General features: G+C 32.4%; 1 protein-coding gene across 1 annotated transcript; it reads right to left on the minus strand.

Moving 5' to 3' along the window:
* Positions 1-4670: 4670 nt before the first annotated feature.
* On the minus strand, positions 4671-18808 carry LOC105342210 (uncharacterized). The gene is made up of 11 exons (XM_066071557.1): positions 18785-18808; positions 16437-16517; positions 16133-16358; positions 12830-12946; positions 12650-12704; positions 11573-11718; positions 11165-11191; positions 10934-10994; positions 10673-10736; positions 8800-9076; positions 4671-5666 (listed from the first exon to the last, which is right to left on the minus strand). The coding sequence occupies exons 2-11, from the start codon at positions 16479-16481 to the stop codon at positions 5374-5376; spliced, it is 1311 nt and encodes a 436-aa protein (XP_065927629.1). The 5' UTR covers positions 16482-16517; positions 18785-18808; the 3' UTR covers positions 4671-5373.
* Positions 18809-19866: the final 1058 nt, after the last annotated feature.

Genomic DNA, 19866 nt, shown 5'->3' on the forward strand with positions numbered 1-19866 from the left:
GGTTTATCAAATATGGATAAACCCTGTTATTTCATGCAGTTAAGCATATTGTTTGGGGCAAGAACTATAACTCTAGTAATGCTAATTCAAGGGCAATAACTCCACACTTCCTGGTCTTGGAGCGTGCGCGTTAAGCTCTTCCTTTTATATTCAACTGTTCCCTGAGTCACAAAAAATCCCCTCCCACCCAAACCCATTATTTAGAATTAGGTTGCATGGTTATAAATTATTATAAATTTCCATTTAAACTACTTGTGAATAGTTGCATAGGTATTGTTTTTGTACAATTATAAATTGTGAATAGCTTTTTCGGGTTGAGTTTTCTTTTGCAGCGTCATGGCCATGAAGAATAGAAGAAAGATGTGCGGGAAAGTGAATATGGACAAGGAATGGTTTTGCAGGTCATCTGTATTCAAGGACTCGGCAACAAAGTGCATAATTTTGATTAGAATACTGTCTCCGTGGGGCACTGTTTTTTCCAGGCTCCTCGGGTCAAGAGAGTATTTCTAATATTGTATATTACATATATATATTTGATATATGCTGCCATATTGTTTGAACGGCGCATGTCGAGTTCAATGTACATGTATGAAATCTATCTGATGTACATGTACTATATATCTGACTGATATCTATCTGATATTCATGTACTTATCTAATTTTTGCACATTTGATTAAACGGCCATGACAACTACGCCAAACAAACAAAAGTCTATTTAGTTTTGTATATACATCAGGGTAAATATCTGAATCATAATTGTCTGTTGTTTTGATATTGGTATTAGCTAGAAACATGAAAAGCATATTTATTTGGGCAAAGGTCATGAAATAATTTGCTTTATAATAAATATGAAGTAATTTGTGTTCCTTTGTACTCAATATAAATGACGTAGCAAGTGTAAACAAATGACGTCATAAAGAAGCTGAGACAGAGACAGAGAGAGAGAGAAAAAAAAGAGAGGTTGTACAGATACGTTTTTAAAGAATTTCAAAACAGTTTTAATATCGAATCAAAAGTCAGATTCAAGACTCGGTATTTGTGTAGATCTATATACATTGTATTTGGTACAAAGTCAAAATAAATATAATATGTTTTAAAGTGCGACCGTTGGGGCGAGTGCAGCATGTGATCAAACAATAAATAATTATGATGAATCAATGAAAATAAAATTGACAGCGTAAATAAATTTGATTGCAAAATAAAATAAAACATACGTATTTTTACAGTGAATTTTAATTTTTCATAGTTTATAAGATTTGTTATTTATTCATTTATAAATAGAATAATAGTTCAGTCTCAGATACCATGTTGTTGAATAATAAAGATGTTAATATAAATGTTCATTGCACTCTATCTCCTCTTTTAAAGTGATTGTAACGTACGTCAGTTCATTCCCTTTTTTGCAGTAGACATTTTGGGGCGCAAGCGGGGTTTGCTTATTCAAATTCAAATTTTTAATCGTACAAAACCTGAAAATTATATAAATATAATTAAAAAGAAATCATTCTTTGAATATCATAAGGTGATAATTACGGTCGAGTCGTGATTAAATCTATTATAAAGCCCTCCGAACTTTATTCGATTTGATTACCCGACCAAAAGTATCATCTCATAATATTCAAGGTACTTAAAAAACAAATCCTGGCAGGGTACTATAGATCCGGGCGCGGCTAACCTGGACGGGTGATAATTAAAGAGGAAAAAACTCCATACGACAAGTAAATACAAATAGGGGAAGTATGTGGATAAAGCAATAACAGTTCAGATTAAAACATTGTCAAATATATATTCATGTCGCTGGAATATTTACTGGAGGAATTTAATCGCCGAACAGGCGTGTGTCCCGATTTTTGATCAATTGATCGATTTCATTCATCGTGAAAAGACATAACTCGCGTGTCTTACTAAATGTATTTTTAATCAATTAGTAATCAAGTGTGCATAGTGTTTCTTTGATAAATTTCTTCTAAAACATTCAATCTAAAGTAAAATTTGAACCAGACTTTGACCCGTGCGTGCACGGGTTGACATTGCATATGATATATGATATTTACCATATAGATACATCGACAGACCATATTGTTGACATTTACATAACCCAGCTTTAAGCCTAAAAATATGCTATTAATTTCACCACACTCTGCTTAGTTAGAATAATTTAACAGTGTTTCGAGACAGGCCTTCACCACACTTAAAGCTAAGCTTCCCTGATGCCCGTAATGAAGCAAAGAAATTGCAGAATCGCTCCGAAACGATTTTGGAGAATATTAATGAAGCTGCATTACTTTCTTATACTTTCATCTAAATTTTTTATTCGAATTCAACACTTTTTCATCAACGTTTTTTACTCCCTTCAATATTTACACACCATATTGACATTCGGAACTCTAGGGATTTTTTGCGCAAGATTGTAAAAAGTTAAGATGATTTCTGGATTTTTGTTTTAGGAATTTTCGTGTATTATTAATAAGCGAAGCTTGATTGAGAAAAAATAAAAACAAATTGGTAATCTTCAGGTACAAATGTTGTTTGAAATATATAAAACAAATCATAGTACTCTTCTGATTTCTCGGTATTAAAGCCCAAAAAGTCGAGTCTATTACTTTAATATAGTAGTATAGATAGTTGTTACAAAACAGATGTAAGTAAAAATCATTTGACCCCCTCCCAATGGGTTTATTCAAAGCATCAGAGATCTCATCCGTTGAGTGTTAGGTAATTTTAAAACCAGGACTTTGCGCGATAACTTCACACGAATTGATAATTTTTGCATTCCGATAAGTGGACGGGATCAAGAGAATAAAGCTTTTTGCAGCTTTATAAATATTTGAAAAATAAAAACCTTACTTTCCTATGTTTGGAAATGACAAAAAGGCCTTTGATTGTCCATCTTAATATAACAAATACAATTTAACTGCTTTATCTTTCAAGCTTACATGCAATTATTTGATACATGTACATTTCAAAATAATTTGAAAAAATGAAATAAATTAATTTCAAATAAAAGACACGTACATGCTCAAGCTATATATCGAAGAAAAAGACTAGATTTTCTTCTTAAATCTGCAAGTTCCGGTTATGAATTTATTAACGTTAGCAATACATTTCATGACGTCATGACGTTATTGGTTGAATAGCTATAAACAATGCTATGTTTAGATAGCTATTTTATAGAAACCGTACAAGATATTTTAAAAAATCAAACTGTTTTGAAACCGTTTAATTCTCCAAATATTTCATTTAAAATTTCATTAATTTTAAAAACAGGGCCGATTTTGCTGTTAACCGTACCCAGTTCTTTGACATGAAATACAAAACACATTTTTTTTTAGTTTGGTTTAGTTTTTTGCATTTAAAATGCAACTGCGATATTTTACAAAACCCATATCTTAAATACGTCTCAAAATAGATCAATATAAGTCAATCAATATAATCTAACAAAAACATACATGTATGATTAAAAAAAACCACATACTCTTAGAAGTCTTACGATTCGTGAGCACCCAATCGCATTTTGGCACCAATGGCCTGTCAAAATTAACTCCTGGATAATTTTTTTTTAAATTCCGATATGCAACAAATTGTAAATAGGAATAAACATCAGACTGGTTCTAAGATCGTCCGATATTCAGCATATTTATATCGGTAGATGTTCCTATAACACTCATTCCGACTTTTTATTTCATTTACCCAAACTTTTGTACATGTATCTACAAGAACACTGGACAGTATCATTTTTGAAATTCAATTTGTCCACAGCATCTATTCAAACAGAATTGTATATTTGTAGCATCTCATGTCATGATTCTCTTCGACGAAAGGAAATTACTTCTATTGCGACCAGTGTTCTACTCTTATGAAGTATTTTTGCGATTAGGTGAATTGTAAGAAATGAGTGTTTATACATGTACTTGTATAAAGACGTTAATAATCAACCCGTTTCATATTTGACAGGTACAACTACCGTTACAAAACTCTCTTTTTAAAAATAATTTTTGTTTAAAATACGATGATGGGTTCACCCTACGTATCAGACCAATGTGAATTTAAAAAATCGACCTGGTGTATATATATATACACCAAGTACGATTCTCCCTTTTTCTTACGGATAATGTCAACATACATGTAAACATAAGTCAAAATGACCTTTGCAAGCGACAAAATTACAGACAACAGACTTCCAGCAGAATTGACTTTAGTCATCGGTCTACCTAACCAAATAGCCGTTCAGTGAATACAAACCCGCAACTTCTTTCGGTAAGGAGGATGCGTTGAACGAGATATACTTGTCTGTACGTACAAGCTAATGAGTACAGCGCCCGAAGACAAAGCCGTCTATACAAATCATGTAAGATTGTTAAATCAGACGGTACGCCCTTTATAAGCATCACAGGTAAAACGGGGAATATTAATTTTCCATAACAAACATGTGGTCTCAAGTAGACACTTATTTGAACTTAAAACCTGACTCATACACCTTTTAACTACTTTACATCGAAAGCCTACCTAAAACTTTTTTCTAGTGCAGCGATACTACTCAATCGTAACTACAGCCCCAGCACTACTTCCCAGACGACAACGAGATGGACAACCTAGGTGCTTACGGGGGTTACTAGGGGGGGGGGGGGGTCTTAACAACACGTATGCATTTATTCAAAACTGGTGATGACGTTTACTTATGCTCCTCAGCCGTGATCAGGTTTGGCGTGTTATTGAAAACGGAACGTCACAGATTACATATTCATAAATTTGTTACTTGAGACATAAAAAGCGACAGTAAGGTTTACCATACACATGTGTAATCCTGATTTAAATATAGATAGCCATGTCTGAATGGTGGGAGGGAGAAAGTGATCATGACAGCAAGTTGTTATTTCAGTAAGTCCTACTCGACATGTATATGCATTGACAAAGACTATACTGTAGATACAAATGAATGTACGTAAGATCAGAAAACACAAAAAAGATCAAATGAACACAAGATGCTAATATACAGATGTTGCGATTTAAATTTTAAAAAATGTATTCTTTACAAATCATAAATATCAATTAAAAAGATTGAAATTACAAAATAGATAAGTACATAAAATTAAGGCGGCAATTAATGTGTATTTAAAAAAAGCTTTGTTGATTAATGGTAAGGCTGATGTGAAGAACAAAATCTTGCACTTGTCAAGAATACTGGAATGTCATCAATAGTTATTAGAACAAAACCAAAAAAAGGCTTTTGAGTACAGGACCCGAGCGCTTTTCAAAATACATCATTTGTAATGTATATTTCAACAAGCATTTTAATTAGTGTATTTTCAAATGTTATAAAATCCTTATTCCTAAAACGATTCTATGACAGCATTTACAATAATATATACGTTTCACAGCTCAGAGAGACTTTTTGCAGTTCCAACAGTTTGAAACTCCAAGCTAGGATCCAGGTTAGACAGACAGGGCATGGAATCATAATTTTTATACCCTCTTTTAAGATCGTCTGTGCGTTTATTTATGAAGACAACATAATAAAAGAAGAGTTTTTCATCTGGAGACATATTGCACTTGGTCTGAAGTTCATCCACATTCCACACCTCATCTTTACATCCCGGACACTGCAGACATGAATCTGAACTGCAAGGCAACTCCTTCATTGCATAATGAAACAGGGAATCTGGAGCTGGTAAAGTACATTGATAACAGTTAACATGATATAGTATACACATTATTTGTATTTTAAGACTTGAAAATTATGTTTACATCATATCGTTTCAATTTGTTTTCGTATATAACATTTAAATTATTTTAAATCATTTAAAACATCTAGCAAGGATAACTGGACACCGCTTATGAACGCTAAGATGTCGGTTAGCTTCAAACTTAAAGCTGACATGAACTCACAAATACGCATTATTTTCTTTTTATCTCCGATTACCGCCATAGTAGTTGTCAATTTCTATTGTTCTTCTCATCGTTACACACCCGTACAGAAGGCCGATGGCACTATTTATGCTTCACCGCATTCAGGTATTTCATACACCCGAACACGTTACTTTGGACGAAAAGATTTGTAAAAACGCGTTTTGAACAAAAATATTATGACAACAACTGCAATGACAATGAATATCTAATGAACGACAAAACAAGACAGACTGAAATCCAGGAACGTATACTTCAAAAACCTCGATTATAGTTAACCGCTTTTCAGTGAATGTTATAACATCGCACATGTGCAATTCACAGAGTGTGGCAGATCGAACATTGTCAATGATTGCATGGATTTTAGAAACGGGGCGCATTTGTAGAAACCGATGGAAACAATGTTGCGTTATTTTCTTGGATTTACTATCATTTAGATACTGTGTTGGATGTGGTGCCGCTAGGGTTTTCAAAAAGATGCAGACGTTATGAACTGTTTGATCGAAACACATGTTCGATGTGCCTGCGAAGTAAGGCAGCACTATTTGTGCAAGCAATATGGATATATTCAATATTCTATTCTACTAAGACTCAGCACTTACAATAGATGTCTTAAATGGAATAAGGGTTTTCTATGTTGAAAGAGCAGATGATATCGGGAAAAAAATATCTGTAATGCATCGTCCGATTTTAAAACGGATTTCAGTTTCGTTCCCAGCTGAATAATGGCCATAAGTTACGTATATTTTATTTTATTTAAATTAAAAAACATGAAAACTTTAAAAAAAAACCCATGGTTTTACTTCCGGAAGTGTCCAAATTAAGTTTCCAGTCTTATGTCCTAAACGGTAGGTCTACCTTCTTTGTAAATCTCAGAGCTCTATCTATAATCAATATTGAGAAAAGCTTTGGACAAAATCACTTTTTAAACCGCGATACACGTCAATTAATGACGAACGTGATGATTTTATCAGCTTTTTCAAATTAAAGAGATCTTGTCGAAGTATATAATATATGTAAATTTAAAACAATCAATGAAACAGTTTTTGAAATATTTGTGTTGGATAACAAATGAAAAAGAACTGGAGCAAAACTCGTTGCAACGAGTGGGTTTTCCGTTAATGTCAACGTTGGAAGTTCCTGTAAGAAGTAGAGTTCCTAACTAAGAATAAAAGTAACTAAAACAAAAAGATGCTTAAAATATCGAATAATGTTTGGTACATAATCCAAAAGATTTTAAGTACGAAATACCAAAAACCTAAACGATTCTAGGAACAACTTAATAAGAAATCTGAATGTGTTCGGGTACGACTTTTTTGAATTATTGTAGGTACAAGTTAATTTCACTTTGAGCTTAAGACTTTTTATCCTAAGCAAGAACGTGAAATCAAACTTTTTAGAGAAATCTATTTTTAAACGCCAATATCTCTGCAGTGCATCGTCTGATTTAAAAAATGGATTTCAGTTTTAAATCAAGCTTAATAAACTCTACACAACAGATACACGTTTTTTATTTGAACAAAAAATTCAATTCAAAATTTCACTTCTAGTTTCGACCGGAAGCGAGGGATCCTACTTTCCGACCTTATGTCAGAAGACAAGCAATCATTTTATATACACAGGAAGTTCAAGTCTCTATCTTAAGGGCGTTGTTTACTTAGTGTTTGAGTTCTCAAATTTGGATTGTTAGAAAGTTCAAGGGTCGTCCTAACACCTGGCAAAAGTTCTGCATACAAGCCCATTCTTCTCAATTAGTTAAAGATATGGATTTCTAGCATGCTTTTGAATTTTTTGGTGGAAATTTTTTTACCGCTATTCATGAAGATAAAAGTCCCTGCGGTATTCGAACTCGGTACCTGCGAGTCGATAGGTCTAAGCTACACCCATTGCGCCACAGAGATAGACATCCAAGAGTGGCGATTTAAACTGTTTCACAGTGCGTTTAAATCGCCATGTTGTGACGTACTGTCATAAAAAATAGAAGTCACGGGGGGTCGAGGATCCTTAATGTCATGAGTAAAATTTGTTCTAAACACAAAAAAGTGTTTATGAAATGAATTATTATTGACATGATATTCGATATTTTTACTTTATTAAGGAATTAGGTTCAATCTGAAGATTTTGTTTTTCGCAGTAGTTTTCTGTAGTACTCTACTATCAAAAGTTAAGATTTTATAATTTAGTCTATATAATATTGCAGATTTATCTGTTGGTTTTATTTCACTTATTTATTAAAATAATCTCATGGCACGAAATGCAAAAATAGTGAAAATTGCTTAAAACGAAGACACCAAAGACACTCAAAATTTTGACAATTGACCTCATATAAATTTTATGCTAACATAATAAGGTCATTATAAGTAGTTCAATACCATACATGTTTTTGTATTATTATTATTCATTTTTGTGAAATTGGATCAAAATGGGCTGAGATTTGAAAACTAATAGAGGAAATTCTGACTTGATTTTTTTTTAATTGTGCTGAAATCTTACATGTAATGCTTTGTATCTATGTAGTGCCACTACCATTCCTTTAATGAATTTTATTTCTTAAAGGTTTTATTATCTGCAATATTATTTACAATCAAGAAATTCTCAAAAACTCAAAAAGTAGGTTAAATGACATACTTTTATGAAAGTGATAAATAACCCTTCAGCCAAAAGTTTATAACACACAATCGATGTTTTTATTATAATCAATGGATATTTTTTCATTCTGAGTAAATGTTATCTTTAAACTGATTTTGAAAATATTTTGGACAAAATCTTTTTTCTAAAATTTTAAGATTGAAGTTTCGTTAAAACGGAAGAGATGTCATCAGTAACATTTTGCAAGCTTGAGTGCATTATAACTTCTTTTGCATTTTTGAAAATATGATTCAACAAATAATAACCTGTAAAATGACCGCAACTCATTTGACATTTTCCACCAGTTAGCTTTTTGTTATCAATTACATCAGTTTCCACATTTCCACCATCCTTTCCAGAAAATCCATTATTTCTGTTTTCGTTTCCAATCATAAGTTCAATGCATTTTATATTAAGGTGTTTTATTAGGTCTTCCTCATTCAGAATTTGGCCTGTTGTTGTATCAACGATAGAGAGAAACTGACGCTGGATATCAAGGTCTCTAGAAAGGGCATCAAGTACATCACCAACGGTGCTGATACCCTGTAAAAACATAACAGTATGTAAGATATCAATCAAAACACAAGTTTATCAAATAAACAAATGAATGAAGGTAATAATTATGGTTTTGGTGTCTTGTGTGGATTTTCATTTCAAATATCGACAGAATTTTACAAAAATGATAATAATGTGTTACGTATCATAATAGTACGGAATTATCATGCATGATTATTGTGTTGTCTAACTCTAGTGGATCTAATTTGCTAATTTAAATTCTTTTTTTTTTGGTATCTTTTTTCAAAATCAACTTTTATTTGACTCGACAAGCTGATAAGAAAATTTTTTTATTTGATTTTATGATTTTTGTTTTAGTTATACAGTCATGAACACCAGCTTTAGCTTACTTCTACTGTTGGTTTGTGCAGGGCAATACCATTGTTTGCGTTAGTGTAAAATTGTTACTCATATTGATTTTATGGAGGTTTTTTTATCACTTCTGTTTAGAAGCTGCTCAAGAAACAAAGATCATTTCAATATCAAATAAATTTTCAAATAATATCTCCTCTTGGTTAAATCTCATACATAACACACAGAGAGCTTAGTTTAAAGTTAAAGTTCACAATTTATGAAAATGGATCATACTTTCTATTTCTAAGATTATTGATAAATTTGAAATTTACATACAAACAGTTCAACCCTAAATTGTCCATAAAGGGCCGCCATGTGTATTTATGGATGGATCTCATACTTTATAAAAGTAATAATTTAAAAAAATTACAGGAAATTGATGTGGACGTAGTTTAATTATTATTTAGGGGCAAACACTTGGTGCGAGAATAACTGTTTAATAACAGAATCGAGTTATACCTATTTTCAAAACATAATGGTGCGTATTTATGCGTTTCATGCTGCATCAAACTGTCAATTTTAAATTTCGTGAATATTCTTCTCCTGCTCCAAACTGATACAATTTCATCAAAGTTGGAATTCTGTTATCGTATTCAATACAGTAATATTTTCCACATTATTTCATCCTAACTTTTATCGTTAAAAATCAGTGGTATTAATGAATTCGAATTTATAAACTAGTTTAGATTCTTAGTTACCAAACTTAACTTGAATGTTGATTGATAAGTTTATATTATGTTGTTCCAAGCAGACAACTGATTTAACAAAATACGAATATGTGAGCTTTGAATACCCGAAAACTCACAAAACCCAATAGCTGGTACAATACTACTATGCATGTTAACATTTAATTACTTGTCAACTTTAAAAAAAAACTAGTAAAAATGCATTGTTATTCAAACATTCTAAACACATCCATACACACGCCATTGCTTTGAGTTGTACAATACATTTGTTTTAGTTCCAACTGTTTTACTTAAACCTATTTTTTAACCCTTAAACGTGGGATAAAACATCAACAAACATCATCAAACCTATACTTAAAGTAGCAAGGGACATAATTTGACCAAAAAGCTGTAAATAACAGTGTTATACACCACATGCGTAAAATTTCACCATAGAAAAGTTATTGATTTATCGAGAATGTTTGAGAAGTTTTAACTTTTGCAAATTTTTAAAATTTGCAACTCACAGTAGAGCATTCCTTATATGGTATAAGCTTATGAATACCTTTAAAGAACAGCATCCTTGTCTCACTCCGGAAAGGCTTTTGTATTCAATTGTCTCCGAATCTCTACAAATAAACGATTAATTGCAGTTTTATATATTTATGGCTCTCTGCTTAGCTCAGATTATTACCGAGCAAGTATCGAAATTATAATGTGATATTTATCTCAATCTTCTTCTATCTTTCATTCTGTGTGAGTATGTTGAAAGAGAGAGAGAGAGAAAGAGAGAGAGAGAGAGAGAGAGAGAGAGAGAGATACTAACACCGAAGATTGATTCTGATAAGGATTTTCACTATCTGAAATGTGATTGCTTCTCTCATCCTCTGCAATATAATTGTGAATGTGATTTTTTAAAATTTTAATATTTTCAGAGTAACTTTATTTTCAATGTATAACACGTATGAGGAATCACTGAACAAAACTATTCAATAAAAATGCATTATTAATTGAAAACTAAGTAATCACTATTAGTACAAGATTTTGACATACAAACCTATCAAATGTCGTATTTCTTTTTCGCCTGCAAAATACAAAATACTTTATTTTTTTCTGTTGTCAAATCATTCAACAAAGTTGAATGGCACGTTTTATTTTATCACTCTTATAATTACAGACAATATACACGTGTTTCACGTTTCGTCCATAACGAATTATTATATATACATACTGTGGAATCATTTAAATTCGTGGGGGCCGATTTTCGTCGATGATGACTTTTTTGCTCATTCGTGGGGATGTAATTTCGTGGATGTGAAGCCTACTGTTTCAGTAACAAAGATAACTCCTTCTAAAATTGTTTTCGTTGAGGATTTAAATTCGTGGGAGAGGGCTACCCACGAATTCCACGAAAATTGAGCCACCAAGAATTTTAATGATTCCACAGTATACTTGTTTTACATACTTTCTGAGTCTCCTTTATTGGTCTTTTTAGATCTAATATGTTTTTTCTTCAACTTCCATCCCGAACAAAGGAGAATGAGCAAAACAATTGTAGCCATTGCAAATATTGCCAAAAAAACATATGTCAATGTGGTTTGTGTCCCATCCCTACAAAAAGACATTGCGAATTCTACTTTTTTACTTCTTGGTTTATTCATGTTGAAAATTACAATGCCGCTATCCATAAAGTTTTCACTGGATAGCTTAGTATAGCTAGTATGCTAGAGACAGAAAGCGTGATGTAGTATACATGATACAAAATATAAAATAAAAGAAACATTCTATTTATCCTATCCATCCTATTTTGCATCCATTAACCAATCAGAATCAAGTTTGAGTTCAACAATGAAAAAATATTTTATACAATAAGTTTTATTGGCAATCATGATTTTAAACTTCAATACATGTAAAAGATTTTCAACTTGTTAAACTATATATGTTTTAAAATAAAACACAAAAATATAATATGTTTAAACTTTTATCAGCATATATGATTTTGTATTTTTGAAATTATTTCACCTATTCCTTTGTTTTATTTTACTACATTCTACAGGGGAAAAAATGAAAAATGTTTAAAAGCAGACAGCTTGTCTCAAAATATTTATCATTGACCTCAAATAATTGTAATTACAGTACAATAAGGTAAAATTAAGTGATTTATGCTATTCATTGTTTTAATGACATCATCATTAAGTATTTACATATATTTAGTCCCAAATGGGTAAAATATAAAAAAAAAAAAGCTGAGAGAGGTACATGTAGTTGGAGCTGGACTTCTTAAAAAGTAACTTAAAATTTAGGGTTGTTTTCTATTTAGTAACGCAATCATTCCTTTACATTATATTTCAAAAGTAATTAAGACAGGTGAATATTAGCATAAAAATCAAAATTCTGTTACATACAATTCAAGTTTTTTTAACCATCACTGGAATGTTTGGTCTTCTAAGTTTACATGATCCTTAATTTTCCCTTTTACTTGTACATGTTTGCAATGGATGTAATTTCGTTATTCAATGCAAGCTTTGTAATAATGTCTTACTTCTCTAAGTGAAGCATCTTTGATTTTTGGCCAATTTTTTGGTAGCATGTCTGGTCTACAATTGTAAAATTTATCTATTGTATACATTTTACTGTGCAAATAAATGCAATTCTAATGTTGATAACATATTTGAAAAAAAATATCACACATAACTGAATAATTCTATAGTTCACCACTCACATTTGTAAGATTCATTGGATAAAAACCGTGTTGGACAGGGGGAATCAAACTTGGTACAGTCCAGATCGGGATCGTTTATGATTCCTTTGTCTTCTACACTGAAACGGGCACAGTATCCTGGAGTAAAAGATGCAAGCAATTGAAGCAAATTAACGTAACCAAAAAAGAAAAAAAAAACACCCACCCAACCAGTCCCCACATCCTTACAAAAAACCCCGGGAAAACCGCCTTGTTTTATCTTGTTAAGGTAATTCAAATTGCTCCTTTTAGGATTGCCAATGGAATTATCTGTTGCTACAATGCTGCCCAAAGCTGCAAGAGTTCTTTAACAAATTATACAAATACAATTTGTTTTCACAAAATTTCGGGTTTAAATTATGCTAAAATAATAATACACCCGGTAGATAAATACAATCTCGTTAATTTAGTAGAAAATGTATGATTAAAAAAAACCTAAAGTGTTTTATTATGACCGTTCAGCAAAATAAGAATGTACGTAACGTGTGAAAATGAAAATTAACAATAAACAAGAGGCCCAGGGGCCACATCGCTCACCTGAGCAACAATTGCCTTCATTCTGATCAAATTAGCTTTACAGTAACAAAATATCTTGACAACTAAGTACAGTAGATCTTGTTTAAAAAAAGAATTTGAAAATCTGCCAATTTTTATCCACTTCTTTCTTTTGGTAAATACCAAGCCCCTTTTGTTGTTGTACATGTAAGAAGATTTTTCTCTATTCCTATATACCCCACCCATTTCGTGGTCCCACTTTTCTCTAGGGAATCATGGTTTTATCAAACTCAAATCTGCATAACCTGTGCTTTCACACTAAGTACTGAGCTTTGGACCGAAAACTTTCCCAAACTATTTTAAAGATTTTCTCTATATATTCCTATGTAAAATTCAAACCGCCATCACGGCCCAAACCTACCACTAGGGACTGTGATTTTGCAAACTTGAATTTACACTACCCGAGGTTGCCTCTACACAAGTTTAAGCTTTTCTTGCCAAAACGTCTTTAAAAAGAAGATTTTTAAAGATTTTCTCTATATAGTCCTATGTAACAATTCTTCCCCCATTGTATCCTCACCCTACCCCTGGACTATTATTTAAACAAACTTGAATCTATACGATCTGAGGATGCTTCTACTCAAATTTAGGCTTTCCTGGCCTAATAGTTTTGAGAAGAAGATTCTTAAAGATTTTCTATATATATTCCTATGTAAAACTTGATCCTTCAATTGTGGCCCAACCCTATCCCCTGGGACCATGTTTTGAACAACTTGAATCTACACTATCTGAGGATGCTTCCACTCAAATTTGAGCTTTCATGGCCTAATGGTTTTTGTGAATATGATTTTTAAAGATTTTCTCTATAAATTCCTATGTAAAACTTGATCCCCCAATTGTGGCCCCACCCTACTCCCGGGAACCATGATTTGAACAAACTTGAATCTACACTACATGAGAATGCTTACATTTTAATTTGAGCTTTTCTGGCCTAATGGTTTTTGAGAAGAAGATTGTTAAAGATTTTCGCTATATATATTCCTATGTAAAACATGATCCCCCTATTGTGGCCCCACCCTACCTCCGGGGACCACGATTTGAACAAACTTAAATCTACACTACCTGAGGATGCTTTCATTTTAATTTAAGCTTTTATGTCCTAATAGTTTTCGAGAAGATTTTCTCTATCATTCCTATGTAAAACTTGATCCCCTTATTGTGGCCCACCCTACCCACAGGGACCATGATTTGAACAAACTTGAATCTACACTACCTGAAGATAGTTCTATTTTAATTTGAGCTGTCCTGGCCTAATAATTTTTTAGAAGAAGATTTTTAAAGATTTCTCTATATATTCCTATGTAAAAATCAATTCCCCATTGTGGCCTCACCATACCACCAGGGACTATGATTTGAACAAAAGAATCTACACTACCTGAGGATGCTTCCACTTTAATTTGAGCTTTTCTGGCCTAATAGTTTTTGAAAAGACGATGTTTAAAGATTTTCTCTATCTTTTCCTATGTAAAACTTGATCCCCCAATTGTGGCTCCACCCTACTCCCGGGGACCATGATTTGAACAAACTTGAATTTACACTATCTGAGAATGCTCCCATTTTAATTTGAGCTTTTCAGGCTGAATAGTTTTTTTAAGAACATTTTTAAAGATTTATTCTATATATTCCTACGTAAAACTTGACCCCCCTCTTGTGGCCCCTCCCTGCCCCCGGGGACCATGATTTGAACAATCCTAAATCTACCGTACTTGAGGATGCCTCCACACAAGTTAAAGCTTTTCAAGCTGAATAGTTTTTGAGAAGATTTTTTAAAAATACCAACAAATTTTCAATAAAGAGGGCGTGGCCCTTCATTTGAACAAACTTGAATCCCCTTCATCTCGTGGTGCTATGTGCCAAATGTGGTTGAAATCTGGTTCTTGGGAAGAAGATGAAAATGTGAAAAGTTTACAACAACGACGGACAACGGACAAATTCTGATCAGAAAAGCTCACTTGAGCCTTTGGCTCAGGTGAGTTAAAAAGTGCAGTTGAAAATAGGCATTTGTAGGAAAAAATATATAGACTATCAGGCTTTTAATCACGTTTAAACAGTTGAAAAGGTCCAAACAGTTAAGTTCCACTATAGAAGTGTTGCCAGTTCTCAGCAGTTGGTAGATTTTTTGCGGGCATTTTTTTTCACGTAGTGAGTCAGCCAAACACCACAAAGAGGACAACCTTTACATTAAGTTCAAGTTTAACGGAAATGTATTTTTTTTTTAATGAACCGTTTTATTTTATGTAACTGTACATTCTATTGAAACACCCCATGAAAAACAATGAAAGCATAACATCCTTCAGAATAGAAAATCACCAATATAACTGCATGCATTTTCCCTAAGACACAGCGATATACATGTAATTGTATGTTGAGTAATTAGGCATGCATGGTTTTATTTTGATTGGACACCGCTCCATGTTGTTAATTCAGTCTGTTTTGGGGTGCATGCCAGTAATAAAATTATTCTTTTTGGAATAAATAATGTAGCAAATTTTATGGCATATCAATAGGTTAATATAGATTTATTTCAATGAGTCGAGCAAGCTTAGGTGAAATTTATCTATTGTAGAATAAATCCTAAGCAACATTTAATTTTACAAAACTGAATATCACGATAATAATACCAAACTTGCAACGCCGCTAAAATTCTGCTGATATCGTATCGATTTTTTAAAATTCACATATGATTGCAAATTATTGATAATTGAATTCATAAAATATGCTTGTATTTACCTGTCAAGAACCAAGTAGGTGCACAAACCTCGAGTAGCTGTGTAGCTTGTTTGTTTAAAACGCAGTGATAGACAAATTTGTCAGGATTTGTGCATGTTTGGATCCGTCCAAGTTCATTACAGCTTTTTTGTTTGGCAGCTGAGACCCATTCTTTGGCATTAGAAGGACATCGGGGTACGACAGAAACAGTAGGTACGGTTTCTGGGCACATTTTCGATATGGATGACTAAAATTGGAAAATTATGATGAAAGTATTGTGCCTTAAAGCATTCATAAACTAAGTCAAAATCCATTTTTTACTTACGCCTATTCCTAGACTGACACACAATATTATGTATGGTATGGACATCGTAACTAAACTGCTGATTTTCTTCAGTTTGAAAGGCTAAAATATGCACAAAATTATTTTCGTACACCATTAGGAATAATTTGAAGAAAAACACTAATATTAAATGTAAGATAATTATAAAAGTATACTGATATGTTATCGAATTGCATGACATTTATTTCTTTTACATGTACATTAATATCCTAGTCCTTTCAATTCCGTTAAAATTTACCATTCAAATGACTTAAATATAGTTTTTTGCAATAAGTAAAATGAACTGTATCTTTTTAAAGATAATTTCCGACAGGAAAGAAACGCCAACAATTTATTTATGCAACGCATACCTCTTGATAAAAGGTGGTAGTTTTAATCAGCTCAGTAGAATTTTGTGAATAATTTATACACTTTTCATAATAGTTCTGGATATATTTTATATATAAAGCGATAACTATCGACCTACTGATTTAAATATCAATTTCTCCTGTAATATACGTTTCATGATACTTCCCTGTGGTAAAAAAACTCCTAAAAAGTAACAACTAGCATTTGAGATTCCAACAGCAAAAAACACTTCGAGAAATAGTTCCTGTTTCGGGGGAAGTGGGGGGGGGGGGGGTCCTCTTATATCTATTTACCCATAGCTGCATGTAGCATTACTTTACAAGTCATTTTGTCTACAATTCTTGGAATCTACAAACTACAGAGAATAACGGTAAAATCCAAAATAAAAAGAGCAGATCAGATTTGTTGTTTTTTTTTAAAGATTATCGGCAATAAATTTGTAGCAAATTCAATTTCCATCGGAATTTACTTTTCATTTATCATACAATCGTATTATATGCAATAACGAGGGCAGTTTGGTGTGTATCTTCAATGTGCGGCACGTGTCCCTACCAAAAGACAGGAGCTTCTCTTTTGAGTATAAATGTGGCAAGACTTTATGTGAATGGAAATGTCTTTTGTAAATCTAAAATTCTTCTGTACTGTATAACTTGTAACAACTGTGGCGAAGATTACAAAGGTTCACTTGTGTTTGCGTTGAAATGCAGAGATAGTTGGAGTATATTTACATGCACCAAGATATTGAATTCTGAAATTCAATGGATTATTTTTTGTACGATGGTATGTTGAATTTTGTCTTCAAGTGGTGAAGTAATCATATGTCAAACTTATATGTAATATTCTCGGTATAACACCTTTTTATGCCAAGCATTTGCTCAATCAAAATTTGTATTTTAAGTAGAAAGGGGTCAAGTCCATAGGTGTTTTGACTAATTGTCAATGTATACATGTCCGGAACATACTTTGTCTTGCGGACCAAATCATAATGAAAAGTTCGGGTATGCATTCGTCGCCAGAATGTCTCAACACATACACAAGGAAGCTCTTTCTTCTTATTGCCGTGCATTTCTCAGTGAATACCACTCTATTTGACCCTTTTTAAAACAAATTCCGGTCACAAAGTGTTTAAGCGTTTCTCGTAGAGTCTTCTTTTGTTATTTTTCTTTCGAGAGAAATAAACCGTCTCTTAAATATTCTTTGTCAAATTTGAGGGGTTCGATTTCAAAGTTATCAGGTATCTTAAATACAAACCTAACACGGCGGAAAGCCTTGTAAATAACAAAAAAAAGAAAAAAAAACCTGACTTGTTAAAATTCCATTTTTCTTTTTTTTAAATTGCATGTTATGAAAGCTGTTGTATTGTAGCTAGCTTGCAGATAGATTTTATTCAAAACACATTTTATTTAGTTTTTACAATTATTGCCAAATGAGCAAAACTCAATGCAAAATTTACTGTTTTGCAGAAAAAAAACCCTTTATGCTAGATGTATTATTCTGGTTTTTGTACCCAGTAACATACTAGTATTTCATACATGTTTAATTGACATTTGTTTATATCTAAACATCGATCCCCTTTTAACATTATTAAACTTATCCTACATGTACCAGGAATTGGTTTTAGCTCTCTAGCACTCTGTGCATAGAGCAGCGTTATTCCTATATCTTACCTTTAATAATATGAAATATCAATAGCATGAGCAACTTTGGTCGATCCGAAAAACGTTACATAAATAAATTAAATCGAATACATGTTTTAATTTGAAATGTTTTGAAATAATACTCTAACGGGTTTTCAAACATTGTTTACATATAGTGTTTAACTGATTTTCAGCACCATTTTTCAACGCATAAATTTTAAAATAAATGACATGGGTCCCCATTCCTATTTAAATTGGATCTCTGCAAACACGATTGTTTTGCAAAACAATTACCTGTCTAAACAATAGAGTGCGCATTAAGCAACTGATATGAGTGTAACTTACCTTGTGTGTGGCGCGTCAATTTTTGAAACTGAAAGTACAAGAAATTGGGAATTTACTTTAGGAAACAGTTTACTTACAAAACAAAGCATAACTTTGAAAGGAAATGATGGGGTGTCCCTTCGTGCTGAAATTGGATCCCTGCATACACAATATCTCTGCAAAACAATTACCTGTCTAAATATTAAAAGTTTTGAATGCAATCAAAGCTTATCACTCACTTAGACCAAATATTACCTTTTACAGGGAAGCATAATCAAGGTTCCATTTATATTTGTAAAGGTTTCATTCGGCAGATTAGATGCCTCCAAGATAATAAGATGTGTTGATTTTGATCGTTGGTTTGCTGATGTAGAAGAAATAGAATGTGAAATTAGCAACTAATATCAGACAGAGTGTAACTTACCTTGTGTGTGGCGTGTCACCTTTCGAAACTGAAAATACAAGAAATTGGGTATTTACCTGAGACTTTTATTCAAGATAAAAATGTATCAACTCAAAAGGAAATAATGGGGGTCGTTTTTCATATTGAAATAAGATCTCTACATGCGCAATTGCTTTGCAATGCAAATTCCTGTCTAAATGTTAGATGTTTTGAATGCAATAAAAGCTTACCTGACCCAAATCAACCAAAAATACCTTATACAGGAAAACATCATCAAGGTTTTATTAACATTTGGTAAGGTTTCATTAAGCAGATTAAATGCCCTCAAAGATAATAAAATGTGTCTATTTTGATCGTTTGTTAACTAATATTTAAGAAATAAAGAGTGCAGTTAGCAACCAATATCAGTGTAGCTTACCTTGTACATTGTGTGTTAACTTTCGAAACCGAAAGTACAAGAAATTGAAAATTTGCTCAAAGTTTGTACTCAAAAAATAATATTTTGAGACTTTTGTGAAAACCAATTGAAAAACCTCTAACAAAAACCACCGAAAGCGGCGATAATATTTAACGAACAAAGAATCATTCCTTGAATATTTTGAGATGATTAAATACAGTCAGGGTGATCAAATCCATTAAAGTATTAAGGGCTTTATGATAGATTTGATAATGTCCGATCAAATTGGATCACCTCGAGCTC

The sequence above is a fragment of the Magallana gigas genome, chromosome 9, assembly GCF_963853765.1.
Source record: "Magallana gigas chromosome 9, xbMagGiga1.1, whole genome shotgun sequence".
NCBI lineage: Eukaryota > Metazoa > Mollusca > Bivalvia > Ostreida > Ostreidae > Magallana > Magallana gigas.

Excerpts from the sequence above, each read along its gene's own strand:
- LOC105342210 (XM_066071557.1), bottom strand. The coding sequence starts at position 16,481 with ATGTCCATACCATACATAATATTGTGTGTCAGTCTAGGAATAGGC. Across the intron at positions 10,737-10,933 it reads TATCAGAATCAATCTTCGGT|AGATTCGGAGACAATTGAAT; the intron begins GTTAGTATCTCT and ends GTTTATTTGTAG. Across the intron at positions 9,077-10,672 it reads AAGGATGCTGTTCTTTAAAG|GGTATCAGCACCGTTGGTGA; the intron begins GTATTCATAAGC and ends ATGTTTTTACAG.